Source organism: Pogoniulus pusillus, chromosome 4 (genome assembly GCF_015220805.1).
Source record: "Pogoniulus pusillus isolate bPogPus1 chromosome 4, bPogPus1.pri, whole genome shotgun sequence".
Classification (NCBI taxonomy): domain Eukaryota; kingdom Metazoa; phylum Chordata; class Aves; order Piciformes; family Lybiidae; genus Pogoniulus; species Pogoniulus pusillus.
The window spans coordinates 22,051,403-22,070,720 of record NC_087267.1 but is presented as its reverse complement, the minus strand read 5'-3'; the positions used below and the strand labels follow the sequence as shown (position 1 = coordinate 22,070,720).

Genomic DNA, 19,318 nt, shown 5'->3' with positions numbered 1-19,318 from the left:
AGCCCTGTGCTGGCCTGCAGCCAGAGCAGTGTGGGCAGCAGAAGGAGAGAGGGGATTCTGCCCCTTGACTCTGCTCTGCTGCGACCTCATCTCCAATTGCTGCCTCAAGTTCTGGTGCCCCCTGCATAAAAAGGACACAGAGATGGTGGAGAGAGTCCAAAGGAGGGTCACAACGATGATCCAAGGACTGGAGCACCTCTGCTAGGAGGAATAGGCTGAGGGAGCTGGGGGTGTCCAGCCTGGAGAACAGAAAGCTTCAGGATGAATCTTAAAGCTGCCTTCCAGTAGCTGAAGGGATCCTACAGGAATGATGCAGAGGGACTTTTCAAAAGAGTGTCTAGAGACAGGACAAGGGGGAATGGTTTGAAGCTGAGGGAGAGCAGGATTAGACTGGATGTTAGGAAGAAGTTCGTCAGTAGGAGGGTGGTAAGACTCTGGAATAGGCTGCCTAGGGAGGTTGTGGCTGCCTTCTCCCTGGGGGTGTTGAAGGCCAGGTTGGATGAAGCCTTGAGCTGCTGAGTCTAGTTGAGAGGTGACCCCTGCCCATGTTGGGGAGGTTGGAGTAGATGATCTCTAAGAGCCTTTCCAATCTGAGCCATTCTAGGATTCTATGATAAAATACATTGTTTAATACCTGCTTTTGAACTCAAACTACCTAAGTTTCACCAGTACTGCAAGAATTCTGTGTCAAGCTTAGTGAGAGAGAAAAATGACATCTTTGGGAATTGTTGTTCCAATTCAGAGTTCTGTGTCCGTTTTATTTGTTTTGTCTCTGTTTTCAAGAGTTTGAAATGTCACACTTTGATTATCCCTCTATTACCATTGCTCTGGGAAACAACCACACAACACCAATCCATGAAACAAACACAAGATATCAGTCAAAGCTTGTATTACAGAAGCATATAATCAGAGAATCACTAAGGGTGGAAAAGACTTTTAATATCTTTGGATCCAACCATAACCACAAAACTACAGCCTGAAGTGCCACATCTACTTGAACACCTTCAGGGACGGTGACTCCACCACCCTGTGTCTAGGGGCAGCCTGTTCTAAGACCTCACCACTCTCGCTAAAGAAGTTTTTCCTCCTGTCCTAACTAAACCTCCCCTGGCACAACTCAAACCCATTTCCTCTCATTGTGTTGCTGGTTTCTGGGGAGAGGAGACCAACACCAGCCTCACTCCAACCTCCTTTCAGGCAGCTGTAGAGAGCAATAAGATCTCTAGCTGGTGAGGGGGCTGGAGGGAAAGTCTTATGAGGACAGACTGAGAGAGATGGGGTTATTCAGCCTGCAGAAGAGGAGACTTAGAGGAGACCTTATCACTCTCTACAACTACCTGGTGGAAAGACTGAGAGAGCTGGGGTTACTCAGGCAGCAGAAGAGGAGACTTGGAGGGGACTTTATCGCTCTCTACAACTCCCTGACGGGGCGATGTAGTCAGGTGGTGGTCAGGTTGCTCTCAGGCAACTTGTGCCTTGACAAGAGGGCATGGCCTGAAGCTGCACCAGGGAAAGTTTAGGTTGGATATTAGGAAGCACTTCCTCATGGAAGGGGTAATTAGGCACTAGAATGGACTGTCCAGGGAGGTGGTGGAATCATTATACCTGGAGGTCTTTAAGGAAAGATTGGATGTGGCATGTTTTAGCTGACGTTGTGGTGTTAGGTTATAGGCTGGGCTTGGTGATCTCAGAAGTCTTTTCTGTCCTCAGTGATTCTGTGATTTTGTGGTTGTCCAGACTGAACTCCCTCAGCTACTTCTCTATTGCCCTCCAATACACTCACCAGTCTAGTTGCTCTTCTCTGAATCACAGAATCCCAGAATTAACCAGGTTGGAAAAGACCTTCAAGATCATCAAGCCCAACCTATCACCTAACACCTTCTCATTAACTAACCCATGGCACTAAGTGCCTCATTCAGTCTCCTTTTAAACACCTTCTGGGATGGTAACTCCACCACCTCACCAGGCAGCCCATTCCAGTGCCAATCACTCTTGCTGTGAAGAACTTCTTCCTAACATCTAGCCTAAACCTTCCCTGTCACAGTTTGAGGCTGTGTCCTCTTGTTCTGTCACTGGGTGCCTGGGAGAAGAGACCAACCCCACCTGGCTACAACCTCCCTTCAGGTAGTTGTAGGCAGCAATAAGGTCTGCCCTGAGCCTCCTCTTCTGCAGGCTAAACACCCCCAGCTCCCTCTGCCACTCCTCGTAGGGCTGTGCTCCAGCCCTAGAGTGTATTTCCTATCCTGTGGCACCCAGAACTGAACCCAGTACTTAATCTGTGGCCTGAGCAAGGTCAGTTGCAAACACTGGTTTCAACTTGGAGCTAATCTCTCTGTCCCTGTCTTTGCAGATCATGCTGACGTGTTCAGCAGTGTTTGGTGTGATGGTTTACAGAATCACAACCGCAGCAGCTCTGTCATTCAGCCGCGAATGAGACAACCAGGTCAAACATTCGAGTGACTGTGACTGCCACTGCTGTCATCATTAACCTCGTGGTGATACTCATACTCGATGAGATTTATGGAGCTGTTGCCAAGTGGCTGACAGAAATAGGTAAAAACTCTCCTACCACATTTCTTGTTTGTATATGAAATGTATGGACATGAGACATGTAGGTAGGGACATGTAGGTAAGAAGGATCTAACAGGCCCATTTCCTTCCCTGGATTGTCAGCCAAAGTAGTCAGGCTTATAGTGTGAGATGTTCAGACATGCTGCTGTGAGCTACAACAAGCTACGACAAGCAGCATGCCACTGGTAGAACTGATGATCCTGACCATATTGCCACGTGTGATGGTTTGAGACCTGCCCCCTCACACTTTGGAAAATCACCCAGACTAGACTCAGTGGCTCTGGAAATTGAATGAAGCTTTGTATTTACAGCTTATCACAATAGACAGGCAGATATTTACAGTATATACAGTTATAGACAGAAATATACAAAGTAAATAGTAATACAGAAACACAACAGCCCCCCAGAAACCTGAGTTCCCAGGAGGGGCTCTCAACCACCCTTCCACCTCCCTCCCACCCCTCTACCTTACCTAAGATCTTGCCTTATGTTTAAGGTAGTTTTGAGGGATGACCAGGGGAGTTAGGAAGCAGGTGGATTAGTCACACAGACAACAGGTTAGGTTAGAGAGAGAGGTGCAGCCCACAAAGCCCAGAGAGTGATTGTGTTATCTATATTTACATTCTTGTTCTTGTACATCTCAGCAAGCCTTTGAGTGCAGTAGGCATCACCATTGTTTCCTTTTCACTTCCTGTTCTAATTCTTCTCAACAAAACATTCTAGCTAGGCTCAAACTAGCACACCACATTAATGCAGCTGTGCTATTCCCTAGCTGATATTTCTACCTTGAACTGTTAGGCTATGCCAAGATCCACTTCTCTGGAGCTTGTTGAGTGTTTCCCCTGGTGCATATTTTGTTGTATATCTTTACCTTTAGGAGTATGCTTTAGTTGAAAGATGTTGCTGACTCTGACAAAGCAGCACTGGCAAGTGCTTACCATTTTACCAGGTCTTACCCACTCAAAGGATTTCTTTGCCATTACAGGTGCATGTCTAGGCTGGGTTTTGTTATAATATTATCTATTTAAAGCTGGGAGTTGGTGTTTTGTCTGCTTACATGTCATTTTATTCTTACAATCTGAGCAATGTATTTAAGTCTTTTGTAAAGGAGTCAGTCCTTCGACTACTGTATACCTTAGACCAAAGGTGTTCACTAATAAAGACTGGATGAGGCATATAGTGCCATGGTTTAGTTAATTAGAAGGTATTAGGGGATAGGTTGGACTTGATGGTCTCAAAGGACTTTTCCAACCTGGTTAATTCTGTGATTCTCTAATAGGGGTTTAGGTTGGGGGTTTGACTTGGTCGCATAAATTAGGCCAAAGATGTTTGCTGACAGGGCCCTTAAATGAGATTCTTACAAGTGTCAGTGAGTATTGCTTCCCACATTATACATCACTTCTCATTCTAGGTGTCTGAAGTCTAGGAAGATAAAGTCAATTATTCAGACCCCTGAAAATCTGCCAGCAATCACAGATGCCTTGAACTATGCCAAATGCCCTACCTGTCAGTTTTGGGCACATGGATTTAGACATCCAGAAACTTTTGATAATTGGATCCTGGTTCAATCATTCCAAATTGCAGATTTCCTCTCTGTAAAACTTATAGTGATGTGATTCTGGCTGGAACTACCAAAGTTCAGATTGGGAACTCTTCAGACTGTACTTCTTTTTCTCACTTTTCCAAGTCACTTTCAAAGTCAGAAGTGAAAATGCCTACTTCTAGTTTTATTTTATAAAGAAGAGCTCAGACTAAAGTTTTTTAGTTCTCATAATCATAAACTTTTGAAATCACAGAATCACGGAATTAACCAGGTTGGAAAAGATCTTCTAGATCTCCGAGTCCAACCTAACACCTTCTAATTAAGTAAACCATGGCACTAACTGCCTCACCCAGTCTCTTCATGAACACCTCCAGGGATGGTGACTCCACCACCTCCCCAGGCAACCCATTCCAATACCAATCACTCTTTCTGTGAAAAATTTCTTCCTAACATCCATCCTAAACCTGCTGTGACACAGCTTGAGCCTGTGTCTTGGTTACCTGGGAGAAAAGACCAACCCCACCTGGCTACAGACTCCCTTCAGGTAGTTGTAGATAGCAATAAGGTCTGCCCTGAGCCCCTTCTTCTCTAGACTGAACACCCCCAGCTCCCTCAGCCTCTCCTCACAGGGCTGTGCTCCAGACCCCTCACCAACTTCGTTGCCCTTCTCTGGTCATGTTCCAGTACTTCAACATCTCTCTTGAATTAAGGAGCCCAGAACCAGACACAGCACTCAAGATGTGGCCTGACCAGTGCTGAGTACAGGGGAGGAATAACCTCCTTTGTCCTGTTGGCCACACTGTTCCTCGTACAGGCCAGGATGCCATTAGCTCTCCTGGCCACTTGGGCACACTGCTGGCTCATGTTCAGCTACTGCCTACCAATACCCCCAGGTCTCTTTCTGCTTGGCTGCTCTCCAGACAGTCTGTCACCAAAGGGCAGATCTCTGCCTTTGAAATGTTCACTGCTCTAAACAGAGGAAGAAGAACTCCTTATCTGCTGAATATCATCTCCCTGTCAGTTTACATTTACTTCTAATCTTGCTGTCTTATTTAGGCAGCGTTGATAATTAGCCATAAGACATTTTCCCTGTGAATGCCCCAGTCTCAGTGACCTCTAGTGCTACAAACTACATGGGTTAGAGAGTTCATTCAGGCTGCTTTCCTCAGATGCCAACTCTATTCCAAATGTGAAGAAAACAATGACAATTCGTGCTGATCAATGCCTCTTACTTTATGAACTCCCGTTATGCTCAGCCGTGCAAAACTTATTTGATTCTCTTCTCACACTGCTTTTAATTGTCAAGCTGAGGAACACACTTCTTGGGCTTTGAGAATCACTCTTGGAAGTCATTCTAAGCCCAAGCACACCGAATCTTTTCTCAAGTGAAAAATTAAGTGCATCTATAAGCATGAGTACAGTGCCATTTGCGTTCTTGGTAGTTGTGATGGTTTGGGTGTTACCTACACCCCCCACACTTTGGAAAATCACCCAGACTAGACTCAGCTGCTGAAAATTCATTGAAGCTTTATACTTACAGCTCAACACAATATACAAGCAGATATTTACAATCTATTCAGCCATAGACAGAAATATACAAGTTAAAAAGTAATACAGAAACACAACAGCCCACCCAGAAACCAGAGTCCCCAGGATGGGCTCCCAACTACCCTTCCACCTTCTTCCCACCACTCTACCTTACCAAAGATCTTGCCTTACATTCAAGGTGAGTTTGGAGGGTCGGCCAGGAGGGTTAGGAAGCAGGTAGATTAGTCAGACAGCAAGTTAGATTAGAGAGAGAAGTTCAGCCCAAAATCTAGAGAGAGAATCTGTTATCTATGTTTGTGTTCTTGTTCTTATACATGCCAGCAGGCCTATGAGTGCAGCAGATATCACCATTGTTTCATTTTCACAGCCTATAATCTAATTCTCACCAAAATATCCCAGCTAGGCTCAAACTAGCACAGTAGCATCAAAGTAATGCGACGCTTATTGAATCAGTGCATTGGTGTAGTATTGTTGCAATTCATAAAGAGAGATTGTAGAAAATGTAGGTGGACTCCATGAACCTCTTATGGATCCAGCACAGCAGGGCACTAAAGCCACTGTGATGGTTTGGGTGTTAGCTCCCCCCACACACACTTTGTGAATCATCCAGACTAGACTCAGACAGCTCTGGAAATTGAATGAAGCTTCTTACTTACAGCTAGCACAACATACAAGCATATATTTACAGTATATACAGTTATAGACAGAAATAGACAAGGTAAAAGTAATACAGAAACACAACAGCCCTCCCAGAAACCTCAGCCCCAGGAGGGGCTCTCAACCACCCCTTCACCTTCCCCCTACCCCTCTCAACCTTACCCCAGTCCCAAGGAAGAATGGAGGTTCAGCCAGGGGGTTAAGAAGCAAAGTGGAGTGATTAAAGAAACGGAGAGTGAAGTCAGAAGAGAGATGCAGCTCCAAGCTAGCCATCAGCAGAAGTACCTTATCTATGTTTTGATTCTTATTTCTATACATCTCAGCAAGCCAATGAGTGAGGCAGATATCAGCCTTGTTTTCCTTCCACAGCCTATAGTCTTGCACTTCTCACCAAAACATTCTAGCTAGGCTCAAACTAGCACAGTCCACCTTACCTCAGATCAGAGCAGCAAACCTATATAGTACATATTGTTATTTTGAGGTTGGAATATGTCACCTTCAATGATCAAGTGGTGTTAGAAATGACTGGCAACTTATTTGCTCACTTGTACTTTCACTTACATCAAAAAAAGGTAGGCAAATAGGGACAAAATGAGGATTACTTAGAATCATAGAATCATAGAATAAATCAGTGTTGGAAGAGACCACAAGGATTATCAAGTTCCAACCCTCATGCCATGCCCAGGGACACCCTATCCTAGAGCAGGCTGCCCACAGCCTCATCCAGCCTGTCCTTAAACACCTCCAGCCATGGGGCCTCAACCACCTCCCTGGGCAACCCATGCCAGGCTCTCACCACTGAACAACTTCCTCCTCACGTCCAGCCTGAACCTACTCATCTCCAGCTTTGCTTCATTCCCCCATGTCCTGTCACTCCTGATATCCTGAAAAGTCCTTCCCCAGCTTTTTTGTAGGCCCCTTTCGGATACTGGAAGGCCACAAGAAGGTCACGTGGGAGCCTCCTCTTCTGCAGACTGAACAGCCCCAACTCTTTCAGTCTGTCCTCATAGCAGAGCTGCACTTGAGTCTGTGCCTTATAAAGGCAGCAGTTCCTTCAGTGAGCTAAGGCCCATGTCCTAGATATCTTTTCTCATTCTCAACCTGGAAAGTTTCAGCTGCCCAATTTTGGTGTAACATGCTGCACCACAAAATGTATTATGAAGGGGTGGAGGAGTGAGTGGCTGATCTTTTTTTGTTTTCTTTTCTTTTCTTTTCTTTAGTTTTATTGGGAGTTTGTTTTTCCCTTTTATGGGGCATGTTTGTTTGGGTTTTGTGTGTGTGTGTGGAATTTTTCTCTCCAACTAATGCATCTGTTCTGGCTGAATGCATTTCTTGTGTAGCAGACTCCAACAGCTAGAGGATGAATTCTATGCATGCATCAATTGGTATGGTGTAGTATATCTGGATATGAGGAGGGAGTGAAATGCTGAGAGAGTCTCTGGAACCATATATGGTCTGCAAGTTTTAATTCAGAAGCTGAGCTCATCTCTGTGGGAGTTCACAAGGCAAAGGCTGAGATTTTTCTCCCTCAAATTAAAAGCTTCAGCACTGTTGTTTAATACTCCTCTCACCCTGAGCTCTTGTCCCAGGGATCTATCCAGCAGATGGGGTCATCTGCAAATTGCTCAAATCCTTTGAGGGTTTGATGAAGCTTTTCTATACATATAGGTGAATGAGGATCACCAGATTGCATGTTCACCTTTCATGAAAATGCAGCTAAAAGTATCACAAATAAAGCTGGGCAGTGAGGACACTACTTAGAGTTTTGCTATCCCTTCACTAGTCAAATAAACATCAGGATGTTTCTCTTAGAAAATAACAACAAAATCAAAAACCCAAAGGAGACCAACACAGCCCAGCTGTGCCCCCAGACCAAACTCTGTAAATACAGTAGCATTGTGAAAGAAGTTTTTAGCCACAGTTCTAGAACTATCTTTTTAGTTTCACACTTCCATTGTGCTACAGAAATTAAGTCAAGAACATACCACAATAAAATGATTTGCTTTCACACAGAATCACAGAATGCCAGGGGCTGGAAGGGACCTTGAGAGCTCATCTGCTCCAAGACCTTTGAAGAACAAGATCACCTATACCAGATCATACAGGAACACATCCAGAGGGGTTTTGAATCTCTAGAGAGGAAGACTTCACACCACCCCTGGGCAGTCTCTTCCAGAGTTCTGTCACCCTCACAGGGAAAAAAATTCTTCCTCATGTTTCTATGGAACTTCTTATGCCTCAGCTTCCACTCAATGCCCTGGTCCTGTCATTGCGCATCACCCAGCAGAGCCTGGCTCCATCATCTTGTCGCTCATCTTGCACATCTGTAGTGATTTGGGTGTTACCCCCACCCCACCCCCCACCCCCCACCCCACTTTGGAAATCACTCAGACTAGACTCAGCCAGCTCTGGAAATTTGAATGAAACTTATATTTACAGCTTAGCTCAATATACAAGCAGATATTTACAGTATCACAGTATCACAGTATCACCAAGGTTGGAAGAGACCTCACAGATCATCAAGTGCAACCCTTTACCACAGAGCTCAAGGCTACACCATGGCACCAAGTGCCACGTCCAACCTTGCCTTGAACTGCCCCAGGGATGATGAATCCACCACCTCCCCAGGCAGCCCATTCCAGTGTCCAATGACTCTCTCAGTGAAGAACTTTCTCCTCACCTCCAGCCTAAATTTCCCCTGGCGCAGCCTGAGGCTGTGTCCTCTCATTCTGGTGCTGGCCATCTGAGAGAAGAGAGCAACCTCCTCCTGGCCACAACCACCCTTCAGGTAGTTGTAGACAGCAATAAGGTCACCCCTGAGCCTTCTCTTCTCCAGGTTAAACAATCCCATCTCCCTCAGCCTCCCCTCGTAGGGCTGTGCTCAAGGCCTCTCACCAGCCTCGTTGTCCTTCTCTGGACACGCTCAAGCATCTCAATGTCCTTCCTAAACTGAGGGGCCCAGAACTGAACACAGTACTCAAGGTGTGGTCTGACCAGTGCAGAGTACAGGGGCAGAATGACCTCCCTGCTCCTGCTGACCACACCATTCCTGATGCAGGCCAGGATGCCACTGGCTCTCTTGGCCACCTGGGCACACTGCTGGCTCATGCTCAGGTGGGTATCAATCAGCACCCCCAGATCCCTCTCTGTCTGGCTGCTCTCCAGCCACTCCGACCCCAGCCTGTATCTCTGCATGGGGTTGTTGTGGCCAAAGTGCAGCACCCTGCACTTGGAGCTATTGAATGTCATCCCATTGGACTCTGCCCATCTGTCCAGGTGGTCAAGGTCCCACTGCAGAGCCCTTCTGCCCTCCAACTCAGTCACATCTGCCCCCAGCCTGGTGTCATCTGCAAACTTGCTGATGACTGACTCCATGCCCTCATCCAGATCATCTATGAAGATGTTAAAGAGGATGGGGCCCAGCACAGATCCCTGAGGGACACCACTAGTGACAGCCGCCAGCTGGATGTGGCACCATTCACCACCACTCTCTGGGTCCGGCCCTCCAGCCAGTTCCTAACCCAGCACAGAGTGTTGCCATCCAAGCCATGGGCTGATAGCTTAGCCAGCAGTTTGCTGTGGGGGACAGTGTCAAAGGCCCTGCTGAAGTCCAGATAGACCACATCCACAGGCCTCCCCACATCCACCAAGCGGGTCACCTGATCATAGAAGGAGATCAGGTTGGAGAGGCAGGATCTGCCCTTCCTAAACCCATGCTGGCTGGACCTGAGCTCTTTGCCATCCCTCAGGTGCACTCTTATCACCCCCAAGAGAACCTGTTCCATCAGTTTCCCTGGCACTGAGGTCAGGCTGACAGGTCTATAGTTCCCAGGTTCCTCCATCCGACCCTTCTTGTGGATGGGGACCACGTTGGCCATTTTCCATTCTCCTGGGACCTCTCTGGTGAGCCAGGACTGCTGGAAAATGATGGAGAGCAGCTTGGCCAGCTCAGCTGCCAGCTCGCTCAGCACCCAGGGATGGATCCCATCTGGTCTCATGGACTTGTGGGTGTCCAGATGGCTCAGCAGGTCCTGAACTAATTCTTCATGAATTTCCAGGGGAACACACCGCTCCCCGACCCCATCCACCAGTTCAAGAGGCCACTTGCCTCCTCCTCCCTCCTTACTGTTGAAAACTGAGGTAAAGAAGGCATTCAGGACCTCAGCCTTTTCTTCATCATCAGTTATAGTGTTCCCCTCCTGGTCCAGTAAGCAGTGGAGGCTCTTCTTGCCCTTCCTTTTAGCGTTGATAAATTTATTAAAGTGCTTTTTGTTATCTTTCATGGAAGTGGCCAGTCTAAGTTCTAGCTGGGCCTTTGCCTCTCTAATTTTTCTCCTACATAATCTGGCTACCTCCTTAAACACATCAGGAGAAGCCTTCCCCTCCTTCCAAAGGCGATACACCCTCTTTTTCTCCCCCACTTCCTTCAGGAGCTGTATATACAGCTATAGACAGAAATAGACAAGGTAAAAGGAAATATAGAAACACAACAGCCCTCCCAGAAACCTGAGTCCCCAGGAGGGGCAACCAACCACCCTATCACCTTCTCCCACCCCTCTCAACCTTACCCCAGTTCCAAGGAAGAATGGAGGTTTGGCTGGGAGGGTTAGGAAGCAAAGTGGATTAATCAGAGAGACGGTAGAGAGGCTAGAGAGGAAATGCAGCTCAGGCAATGCCCCAAAAAGAAGTTCCTTATCTATGTTGGGATTCTTGCTCTTATACATCTCAGCAAGCCTATGAGTGAAGTAGACATCACCCTTGTTTTCTCTTTCACAGCCTGTGATCTAATCCTTCCCACCAAAACACTCTAGCTAGGCTCAAACTAACACAACATCTTTATAAACATGAATGAGGTCCCTCCTCAGTCTCCTCCTCTCCAAGTTAAAGAGCTCCATCTTCCTCAGGCTCTCCTCATAGCAAAGATGTTCCACTGCTTTAATTACTTTTGTTGCTCTGTGCTGGACTTTCTCAAGCAATTCCCTGAGGTCCTTTTTGAACTGGGGGGCCCAGAACTGGACACTGTACTCCAGATGTGGCCTCAGCAGGCCAGAGTAGAGGGGGAGGAGAATCTCTCTGGACCTACTAACCACAGCCCTTCTAATCTACCCCAGAATGACATTGGCCTTCTTAGCCACAGGAGTACATTGCTAGCTGATGGTCAACCTTCCATCCACTAGGACCTTCACTGCCTTCCAACAGATCAGTCCCCAACCTATACTGATCCCTGGGGTTGTTCTTTCCCAGGTGTAAAATTCTACACTTGCCCTTGTTGAACTTCATTAAATTTCCCTCTTTCACATTAGTTAACTGCTCAGGAAGTGCATGGCCATTCCCTCTTGTTCTGTCTCTGGCTGCTTGGGAGAGGAGACCAACATTCACCTCACTACAGCCTCCCTTCAAATAGTTGTAGAGACCAGTATGATCCTCAGCCTCTATTTATTGAGACTAAAGAGCCCCAGTTCCCTCAGCTGCTCCTCCTAAGACTTGTTCTCCAGGCCTTTCACCACCTTAGCTGCTCTTCTGTGGACTCACTCCAGCACCTCGCTGTCTTTCTTGTACTGAGATGCCCCAAGCTGAATACAGTTCTCAAATTGTGGCCTCACTAATCCAGAATACATAAGGACCATCACCTCCCTGGTCTCGCTAGCCGCACTTTCTAACACCAGCCAGCATGTCATTGGCCTTCTTGGCCACCTGGGCACACTGCTGGCTCATGCTCAGCTGCTTGTCCATCGGTATCCCCAAGTCCCTTTCCACTGGGCAGCTTTCCAACCACTCTTTTCCAAGCCTTTAGCATTGCTTGGGGTAGTTGTGACCCAAGTGCAGGACCCAGCTCTTGGCCTTCTTGAAGCTCACACAACTGATCTCACTCCACTGATCCACTCTGATCAAGCAGATCTGCACTCCCACACAGCTTGGCATCATCCACAAGCTTTTTGACCATGCACTCTATCTCCTCATCTGTTAAACAGAAGTGGTCTCAATACTAAGCCCTAAAGAACATCACTTGTGACCAGCTGCCAGCTGGATTTAACTCACAGTATCACAGTATCATCAGGGTTGGAAGAGACCTCACAGATCATCAAGTCCAATCCTTTATCACAGAGCTCAAGGCTAGAACATGGCACTAAGTGCCATGTCCAATCTTGCCTTGAACAGCTCCAGGGATGGCAACTCCACCACCTCCCCGAAACTCCATTCACCATCTCTCTTTGAGCCCAGACATCCAGCCAGTGTTTTACCCACAGAGTTGTGCCCATCCAGGTCATGATCAGACAGTTCTGTTATGAGAATGCTATGCAATACAGTGTCAAAGGCTTTACAGAAGTCCAGGTAGGTGACATCCACAACCTTTTCCTCAATCAGTAGAGAGGTTGTCTTGTCAGAGAGTGAGATCAGGTACATCAGGCAGGACCTGCCTTTCATAAATGCAAGCTGACCGGGCCTGATCCCCTGATTGTCCTGTATTTGGTGCATAATGGCACTCAGGATGACCTGTTCCATGATCCTCTCTGGCACCCAGGCCAGATTGACAAGTCTGTAGTGTCCCAGATCTTTCTTTCAGCCTTTCTTGAAGAGAGGTGTCACAGCTGTCTACAGCTACCTGAAAGGATGTTGTGGAGAGGTTGGTAATGGTTTCTTCTCACAGACAGTGGGTGACAGAACAAGAGGGAATGACCTCAGCTGTGATTGGGTAGGTTTAGTCTGGACATTAGGACATTTCCCAGGAAGAGTGGTCAGGCATTGGAATGGGCAGCCCAGGGAGGTGGTTGAGTCACTAAACCTGGATGTGTTTAAAAGTCGTTTAGATGTGGTGCTTGGAGATATGGTTTAGGGTGAATCTTTTAGAGTAGCGTTCTTGGCTGGATTTGCTGATCCTGAGGGTTTTCTCCAGCTGGAATGTTTCTGTGATTCTGTGATTTGCTACCTTCCAGTCCACTGGCAAATCCCCAGTTACATAAGGAAAAGTGGCTTAGGGAGCACATCCGCCCACTCCTTCAGCACACTTGGGTGTAATCCCTCTGGTTCTAGTTGGGCTTTGAGTCTTCTCATTTTCTCCCTGTATATCCTCACTACATCTTTGTAGTCCTCAGGTAGTACTGCGTACAGTTCTGGGCTCCTCAATTCAACAGAGATGTTGAGATACTGGAAGGTGTCCAGAGAAGGGTGACAAAGCTGGTGAGGGGCCTGGAACACAGCCCTGTGAGGAGAGGCTGAGAGAGCTGGGGGTGTGCAGCCTGCAGCAAAGGAGGCTGAGGGGAGAGCTCACTGCTGTCTACAACTACCTGAAAAGGTTGTAGCCAGGTGGGGATTGGTCTCCTCTCCCAGGCAATCAGCAATAGAACAAGGGGATACAGTCTGAAGTTGTGCTGAAGAAGGACTAGTCTGGATGTTAGGAGAAAGTTGTTGGCAGAGAGAGTGATTGACATTGGAATGGGCTGCCCAGGGAGGTGGTTTAAGTCGCTGTCCCTGGAGGTGTTCAAGCAAAAACTGGATGAGGCACTTAGTGCCATGGTCTAGTTGATTGTCTAGGGCTGGGTGCTAGGTTGGACTGGCTGATCTTGGAGGTCTCTTCCAACCTGGTTGATTATATGAGAGGTCCCTATTCCAAAGGTCATAAACTCAGATTCTCTTCCTGAGTTCCAGCCAAATCTCTCTCTCCAGCCAGGCTCCTTCTTCCCACCTTACGTGTGTTTGTTGCATGGGGTCAGCCTGTTCCTAACCCTTTAAGACTTCCTTCCTGAAGTATGTCTAGCCTTTCTGGACTCCTTTACCTTTCAGGACTGCCTCCCAAGGGACTTTGTCTGTCAGTCTCCTGAACAGCTCAAAGTCTACCTTCTGGAAGTTAAGAAGAATTTAAAAGCATTTTTTTTCTGGATGAAATTCTTTATATTTTGCCACCACCACTCAAGAATTGAGAACATCAGATGTTAAGAACAAGTTCTTTAGCATGAGTGTAGTGGGAACACTGGTACAGGTAGCCCAGGAACATGGTTAGGATCTCACTTTTGGAGATATTCAAGCTGAGACTTGGGCAGCTTTATTTATAGCTGCCTGGAGGGAGGGTTGTACAAGATGACATTTGGAGATCCCCTCCAACCCAGACCATTCTGTGATTCTGTGAACATTTGTACTTCATTATTTTAGCTGTTTATGATTATGTAAAATGAAACCTGAAGCAGAAGATTATGTAGTCTGCTCAGATCTCTCAGCAAGGCAATGAAAGAGACTGGGAAAGACCTAGACCAGGTTCCAGCATTTCTTGGGATTCTTGTCACCATGGAATTGGGTGGATAGCCAGGAGTAACTCGGGATAAGTTGTCAAAGGCCTATCAGAGAATCACAGTATCACAGGATGTTAGGGGTTGGAAGGGACCCAAGGAGATCATCAAGTCCAACTCCCCTGCCACAGCAGGACAATACTATCTAACACAGATCACAGAGGAACACATCCAGTCAGGCCTTCAAAGTCTCCAGAGAAGGAGACTCCACAGCTTCTCTGGGAAGCCTGTTCCAGTGCTCTGTGACCCTCACAGTAAAGAAGTTCCCCCTTGTGTTGAGGCAGAACCTCTTTTGCTGCAACTTACACCCATTGCTCTTTGTCCTATCCCAGGAAGTAAGTGAGCAGAGGCTGTCCCCCCAGTCCTGGGCAGCCTTCAGATATTTATAGAGATTGATCAAATCCCCTCTAAGTCTTCTCTTTTCCAGACTAAGCAGCCCCAGATCCCTCAGCCTCTCTTCATATCCATGTCCTCCAGTCCCCTAATTATCCTCGTAGGCCTCCTCTGGACCCTCTCCAGCAGATCCCTGTCCCTCTTCAACAGGAGAGCCCAAAACTGAACACAGTATTCAAGATAGGGTCTCACCAGGGCAGAGTAGAGGAGAAGGAGAACCTTCCTTGATCTGCTGGACACAGGGGAGGTTCTCCTCAATCAAGTCCATTGTCATCATTGATGTTTCTATCAAAGAACTGTCATTTTCCAACTGGAAATTTGAAAAGACTCTAGAAACCAGAAGTCAGTGGCACAGCCTAGTGTGCAGTTGTACCAATCAAAAACACAAAATCAAAAGCAATTGGAGCTTGAAGTTTGTACCTCAAATCTGTATTTGGAGATGTCAGGGATTTTACACCTTTACCAATGTATTTCTCTGGCTTGCCTTTCTTTTTTTCTTTTTGTTTTTTGTCCCCACAGAGGTACCAAAAACAGAGAAAACCTTCGAGGAGAGACTGATTTTAAAGGCATTTCTACTGAAGTTTGTGAATTCTTATGCACCAATTTTTTATGTTGCCTTTTTTAAAGGAAGGTAGGATATATGTCCTGTAATGTAAATGTTTGTGTGTACATATACTTACATGTCTCTATGTCTGTGTAGTAGTGGATCTGGTCAAGACTTGGCCAGACTGGAAAGCTGGACAAAGAAGAACCTCATGAGCTTCAACGAGGATAAGTGCAGAATCCTGCACCTGAGAAGGAATAATAAACTGCACCAGTACAGGCTGGGAGATGATCTGCCGGAGAGCAACCCTGTGGAGAAGAAGCTGGGAGTGCTGGTGGACAAGAAGCTATCCATGGCACAACAATGTGCCCTGGTGGCCAAGAAGGACAATGAGATCCTGGGGTGCATTAAGAAGAGTGTGGCCAGCAGATGGAGGGAGGTTCTTCTCCCCCTCTATTCTTAGTAAGAACTTACCAGGAAACCTGTTCTGGGCTTTCCAGTTCAGGAGGGACAGGGATTTACTATGGAGAGTCCAGCAGAGGGCTAGAGGGATGATGAAGGGGTTGGAGCACTTCCCTGTAAGGAAAGGCTGAGATATCTGAGGCTTTTTGGTCTGCTGAAGAGAAGAGTGAGAGGGGATCTAATTAATATTTATAAATATCTGAGGATTGGGAGTCAAGAGAGAGGGGACAGAAGGGACAAACTCTTCTCAATTGTGCCCTGGGATAGGCCAAGGGACAATGGATGTAAACTTCAGCACAGGAAGTTCCAGCTCAACATGAGGAAGAACTTCTTTACTGTAAGGTTTGCAGAGGACTGGCATAGGCTGCTCAGAGAGGTTGTAGAGTCTCCTTTTCTGGAGATTTTCAGCCCTGCCTGGATATGTTGCTGGGTGACCTGCTGGGTGCTCTGGCAGGGGGGTTGGACTGGAAGGTCTCAAGAGGTCCCTTCCACCCTCTAACATCCTGTGATCCTATGAACAGTCCCAAACGAGTCCAAAGGCCGTGGTTGCACCTCATGATCCTAAATAAGATCCTTTTCAACCAAAGCAATTCTATGGTTGTGTGATTCTATGGTAAAGGGAGCAGCAAAGTCTTCCAAAGTTGGCTGTGAGTTTCTGCTAAAGGCCACACCTCTCATAGGTCCTGATGTGGACAGGCCTTTTGCAAGGTCACAGACTCACAGCTTGCATTGGATTGGAAGGGAGCCTTAAAGGTCATCTTGTCCAATACCACTGCAGTCAGCAGGGACACCCCCAACTAGAGCAGGCTGCTCAGGGCCACACCAAGTCTGATCTTGAATGTCCCCAGGGACAGGTCTTCAACCACATCCCTGGGAGACCTCTTCCAGTATTTCACCACTCTCATTGCAATGAACTTCCTCCTGATGTCCAACCTGAATCTCTCTAATCCTGTGACCTGTGTTTGAAAGTGGGGGACAAAGGAAATCCAGTCAGAGCCTGGGACCATCCACCTTCACTTGCTATGAAAGGAAAATATTATATTCCCCCTGTGCTCCATTCTGGTGAGACTCCACCTGGAGTACTGTGTCCAGTTTTGGAGTCACTATTACAAGAGGTATGTGGAGATGCTGGAGGGCGTCCAGAGAAGGGCCATGAGGATGCTCAGAGGGCTGGAGCAGCTCTGCTATGAGGACAGACTGAAAGAGTTGGGGCTGTTCAGTCTGCAGAAGGGGAGACTCCCAGGTGACCTTTTTGTGGCCTTCTAGTACCTAAAAGGGGCCTAAATAAAAGCTGAGGAAGGACCTTTTAGGCTGTCAGGGAGTGGCAGGACTAGGGGGAATGGAGCAAAGCTGGAGGTGAGGAGATTCAGACTGGTCATGTGGAGGAAGTTGTTGAGCATGAGAGTGATGAGAGCCTGGCATGGATTGCCCAGGGAGGTGGTTGAGGGCAGGCTGGATGAGGCTGTGTGCAGCCTCCTCTAGGGCATAGTGTCCCTGGGCATGGCAGGGGATTGGAAATAGATGACCCTTGTGGTCCCTTCCAACCCTGACTGATTCTACAATTCTTTGATTCTATGATCCATAAGCAAGGTTGTCTAACGCTTGCTTTTGAATGGCAGGGCATGATGATGCTGAGCACATTGCTCTGCAATGTAAATGAGTTAGCTATGTTTCTAAAATCAGAATAATCCACACCTGAGAAAATAGGTTGGGCTTGACTTAAAAAGGGTGTTATATCTCTGAGGGAATGGTGTTGCTTGCATGGCTTCACTTTCCACACATTAGCAGTTTTTTTCTCCACGCATCCTTTAGCAAGGAAAGATTTCCCTGCTTGATGTACAGCTATGGAACTTTTGTCTCTGTGACTTCCTCAGCATTTTTGCACTGCTCCCTCTTTATAAAATTAAATGAAGAAATAATTATTCCAGTCAAGTGGAAGTTGCCTGTTTGGGCAAATGAACTGCTTACCAAAAAGCTAATTCAGCTGTCCTGCTAAATAAGTGTGACTTCCTACGGGTGCTCAGGAGCGCTGTCTTCTGGGACACAGTTATCCACAGCGTAACACATGTTTTAGAGTGGGAAGCTTAAAATGATTGTTTGCTAAGACTTTGGGAAAAAAAAAAAAAAAAAGAAAGTTTAAAACATCCTCTGGATTCTGTCTCATACCATTTTTATTAGTTTTTAATTTTTCTTTCTGTTCCTTTTGGGGGCTGTAAAGATTGTTAATCTCTGCTCTTCAAGGAACACTCTTCAACGTCATTGATTTAAGAATTCATGAGACCTTCTAGCAGTAGTTGTAAATATTGTAAGACATTAATGAAAAAGTCATAGAATCAGTCAGGGTTGGAAGGGACCACAATGATCATCTAGTTCCAACCTCCCCTGCCATGGGCAGGGACACCCTACCCTAGAGCAGGCTGCACACAGATTCAGCCAGCCTGGCCTTAAACACCTCCATCCATGGAGCCTCAACCTGCCCCTGGGGCAACCCATGCCAGCCTCTCACCACTCTCATGCTCAACAACTTCCTCCTCATGTCCACTCTGAATCTCCCCACCTCCAGCTTTGCTCCATTCCCCCTAGTCCTGACACTCCCTGAGAACCTAAAAAGTTCTTCCCCAGCTTTTATGTAGGTCTCTTTCAGGTACTAGAAGGCCACAAGAAGGTCACCTGGGAGCCTCCTCTTCTCCAGACTGAACAGCCCCAACACCTTCAGTCTGTCCTCATAGCAGAGCTGCTCCAGCCCTCTGAGCATCCTCGTGGCCCTCCTCTGGACATGCTTCAGCATCTCCACATACCTCTTGTAGCGGGGGCTCCAGATCTGGATGCAGCACTCCAGGTGGGCTCTCAGCAGAGCACAGTAGTGAGGGAGAATCACCTCCCTCCACGTGCTGGCCACACTTCTCCTGATGCAGCTCAGGCTCTGGTTGGCCCTCTGGGCTGCAAGTGCACCCTTCTGGCTCATGTTGAGCTTCTCATCCACCAGCACCCCCAAGTCCCTCTCCTCAGGGCTTTTCTCCAGCCACTCACTGCCCAGCCTGAATTTGTGCTTGGGATTGCCTTGACTCAGATGCAGGACACTGCACTTGGTCTTGTTGAACTTCATGAGGTTGGCTTATGCTCACTTTTCTAACCTGTCCAGGCCACTCTGGATGGCATTCCTGCCCTCCAGCCTGTCTGCTGCACCACACAGCTTGGTGTTAACAAAGTTGCTGAGGCTGCACTCAGCATCACAGTTTTTTTTTTTCTTTGTTAATCATTTTTTTTCTTGTGCTGTATGGTTATAACAAAGTAAATCTCAGCCTTTCTTCCTGCGAG

The 19,318-nt window shown here is 47.1% G+C and overlaps 1 protein-coding gene across 1 annotated transcript in view; it reads left to right on the top strand.

Annotated features, from left to right (window-relative positions):
- Positions 1-19,318, top strand: part of ANO2 (anoctamin 2) — a 246,683-nt gene that overhangs the window by 173,459 nt on the left and 53,906 nt on the right. Inside the window, 3 exon segments of the mRNA XM_064142873.1 lie at positions 2,351-2,425; positions 2,427-2,553; positions 15,514-15,625. Coding sequence (XP_063998943.1) covers positions 2,351-2,425; positions 2,427-2,553; positions 15,514-15,625 — 314 coding nt within the window.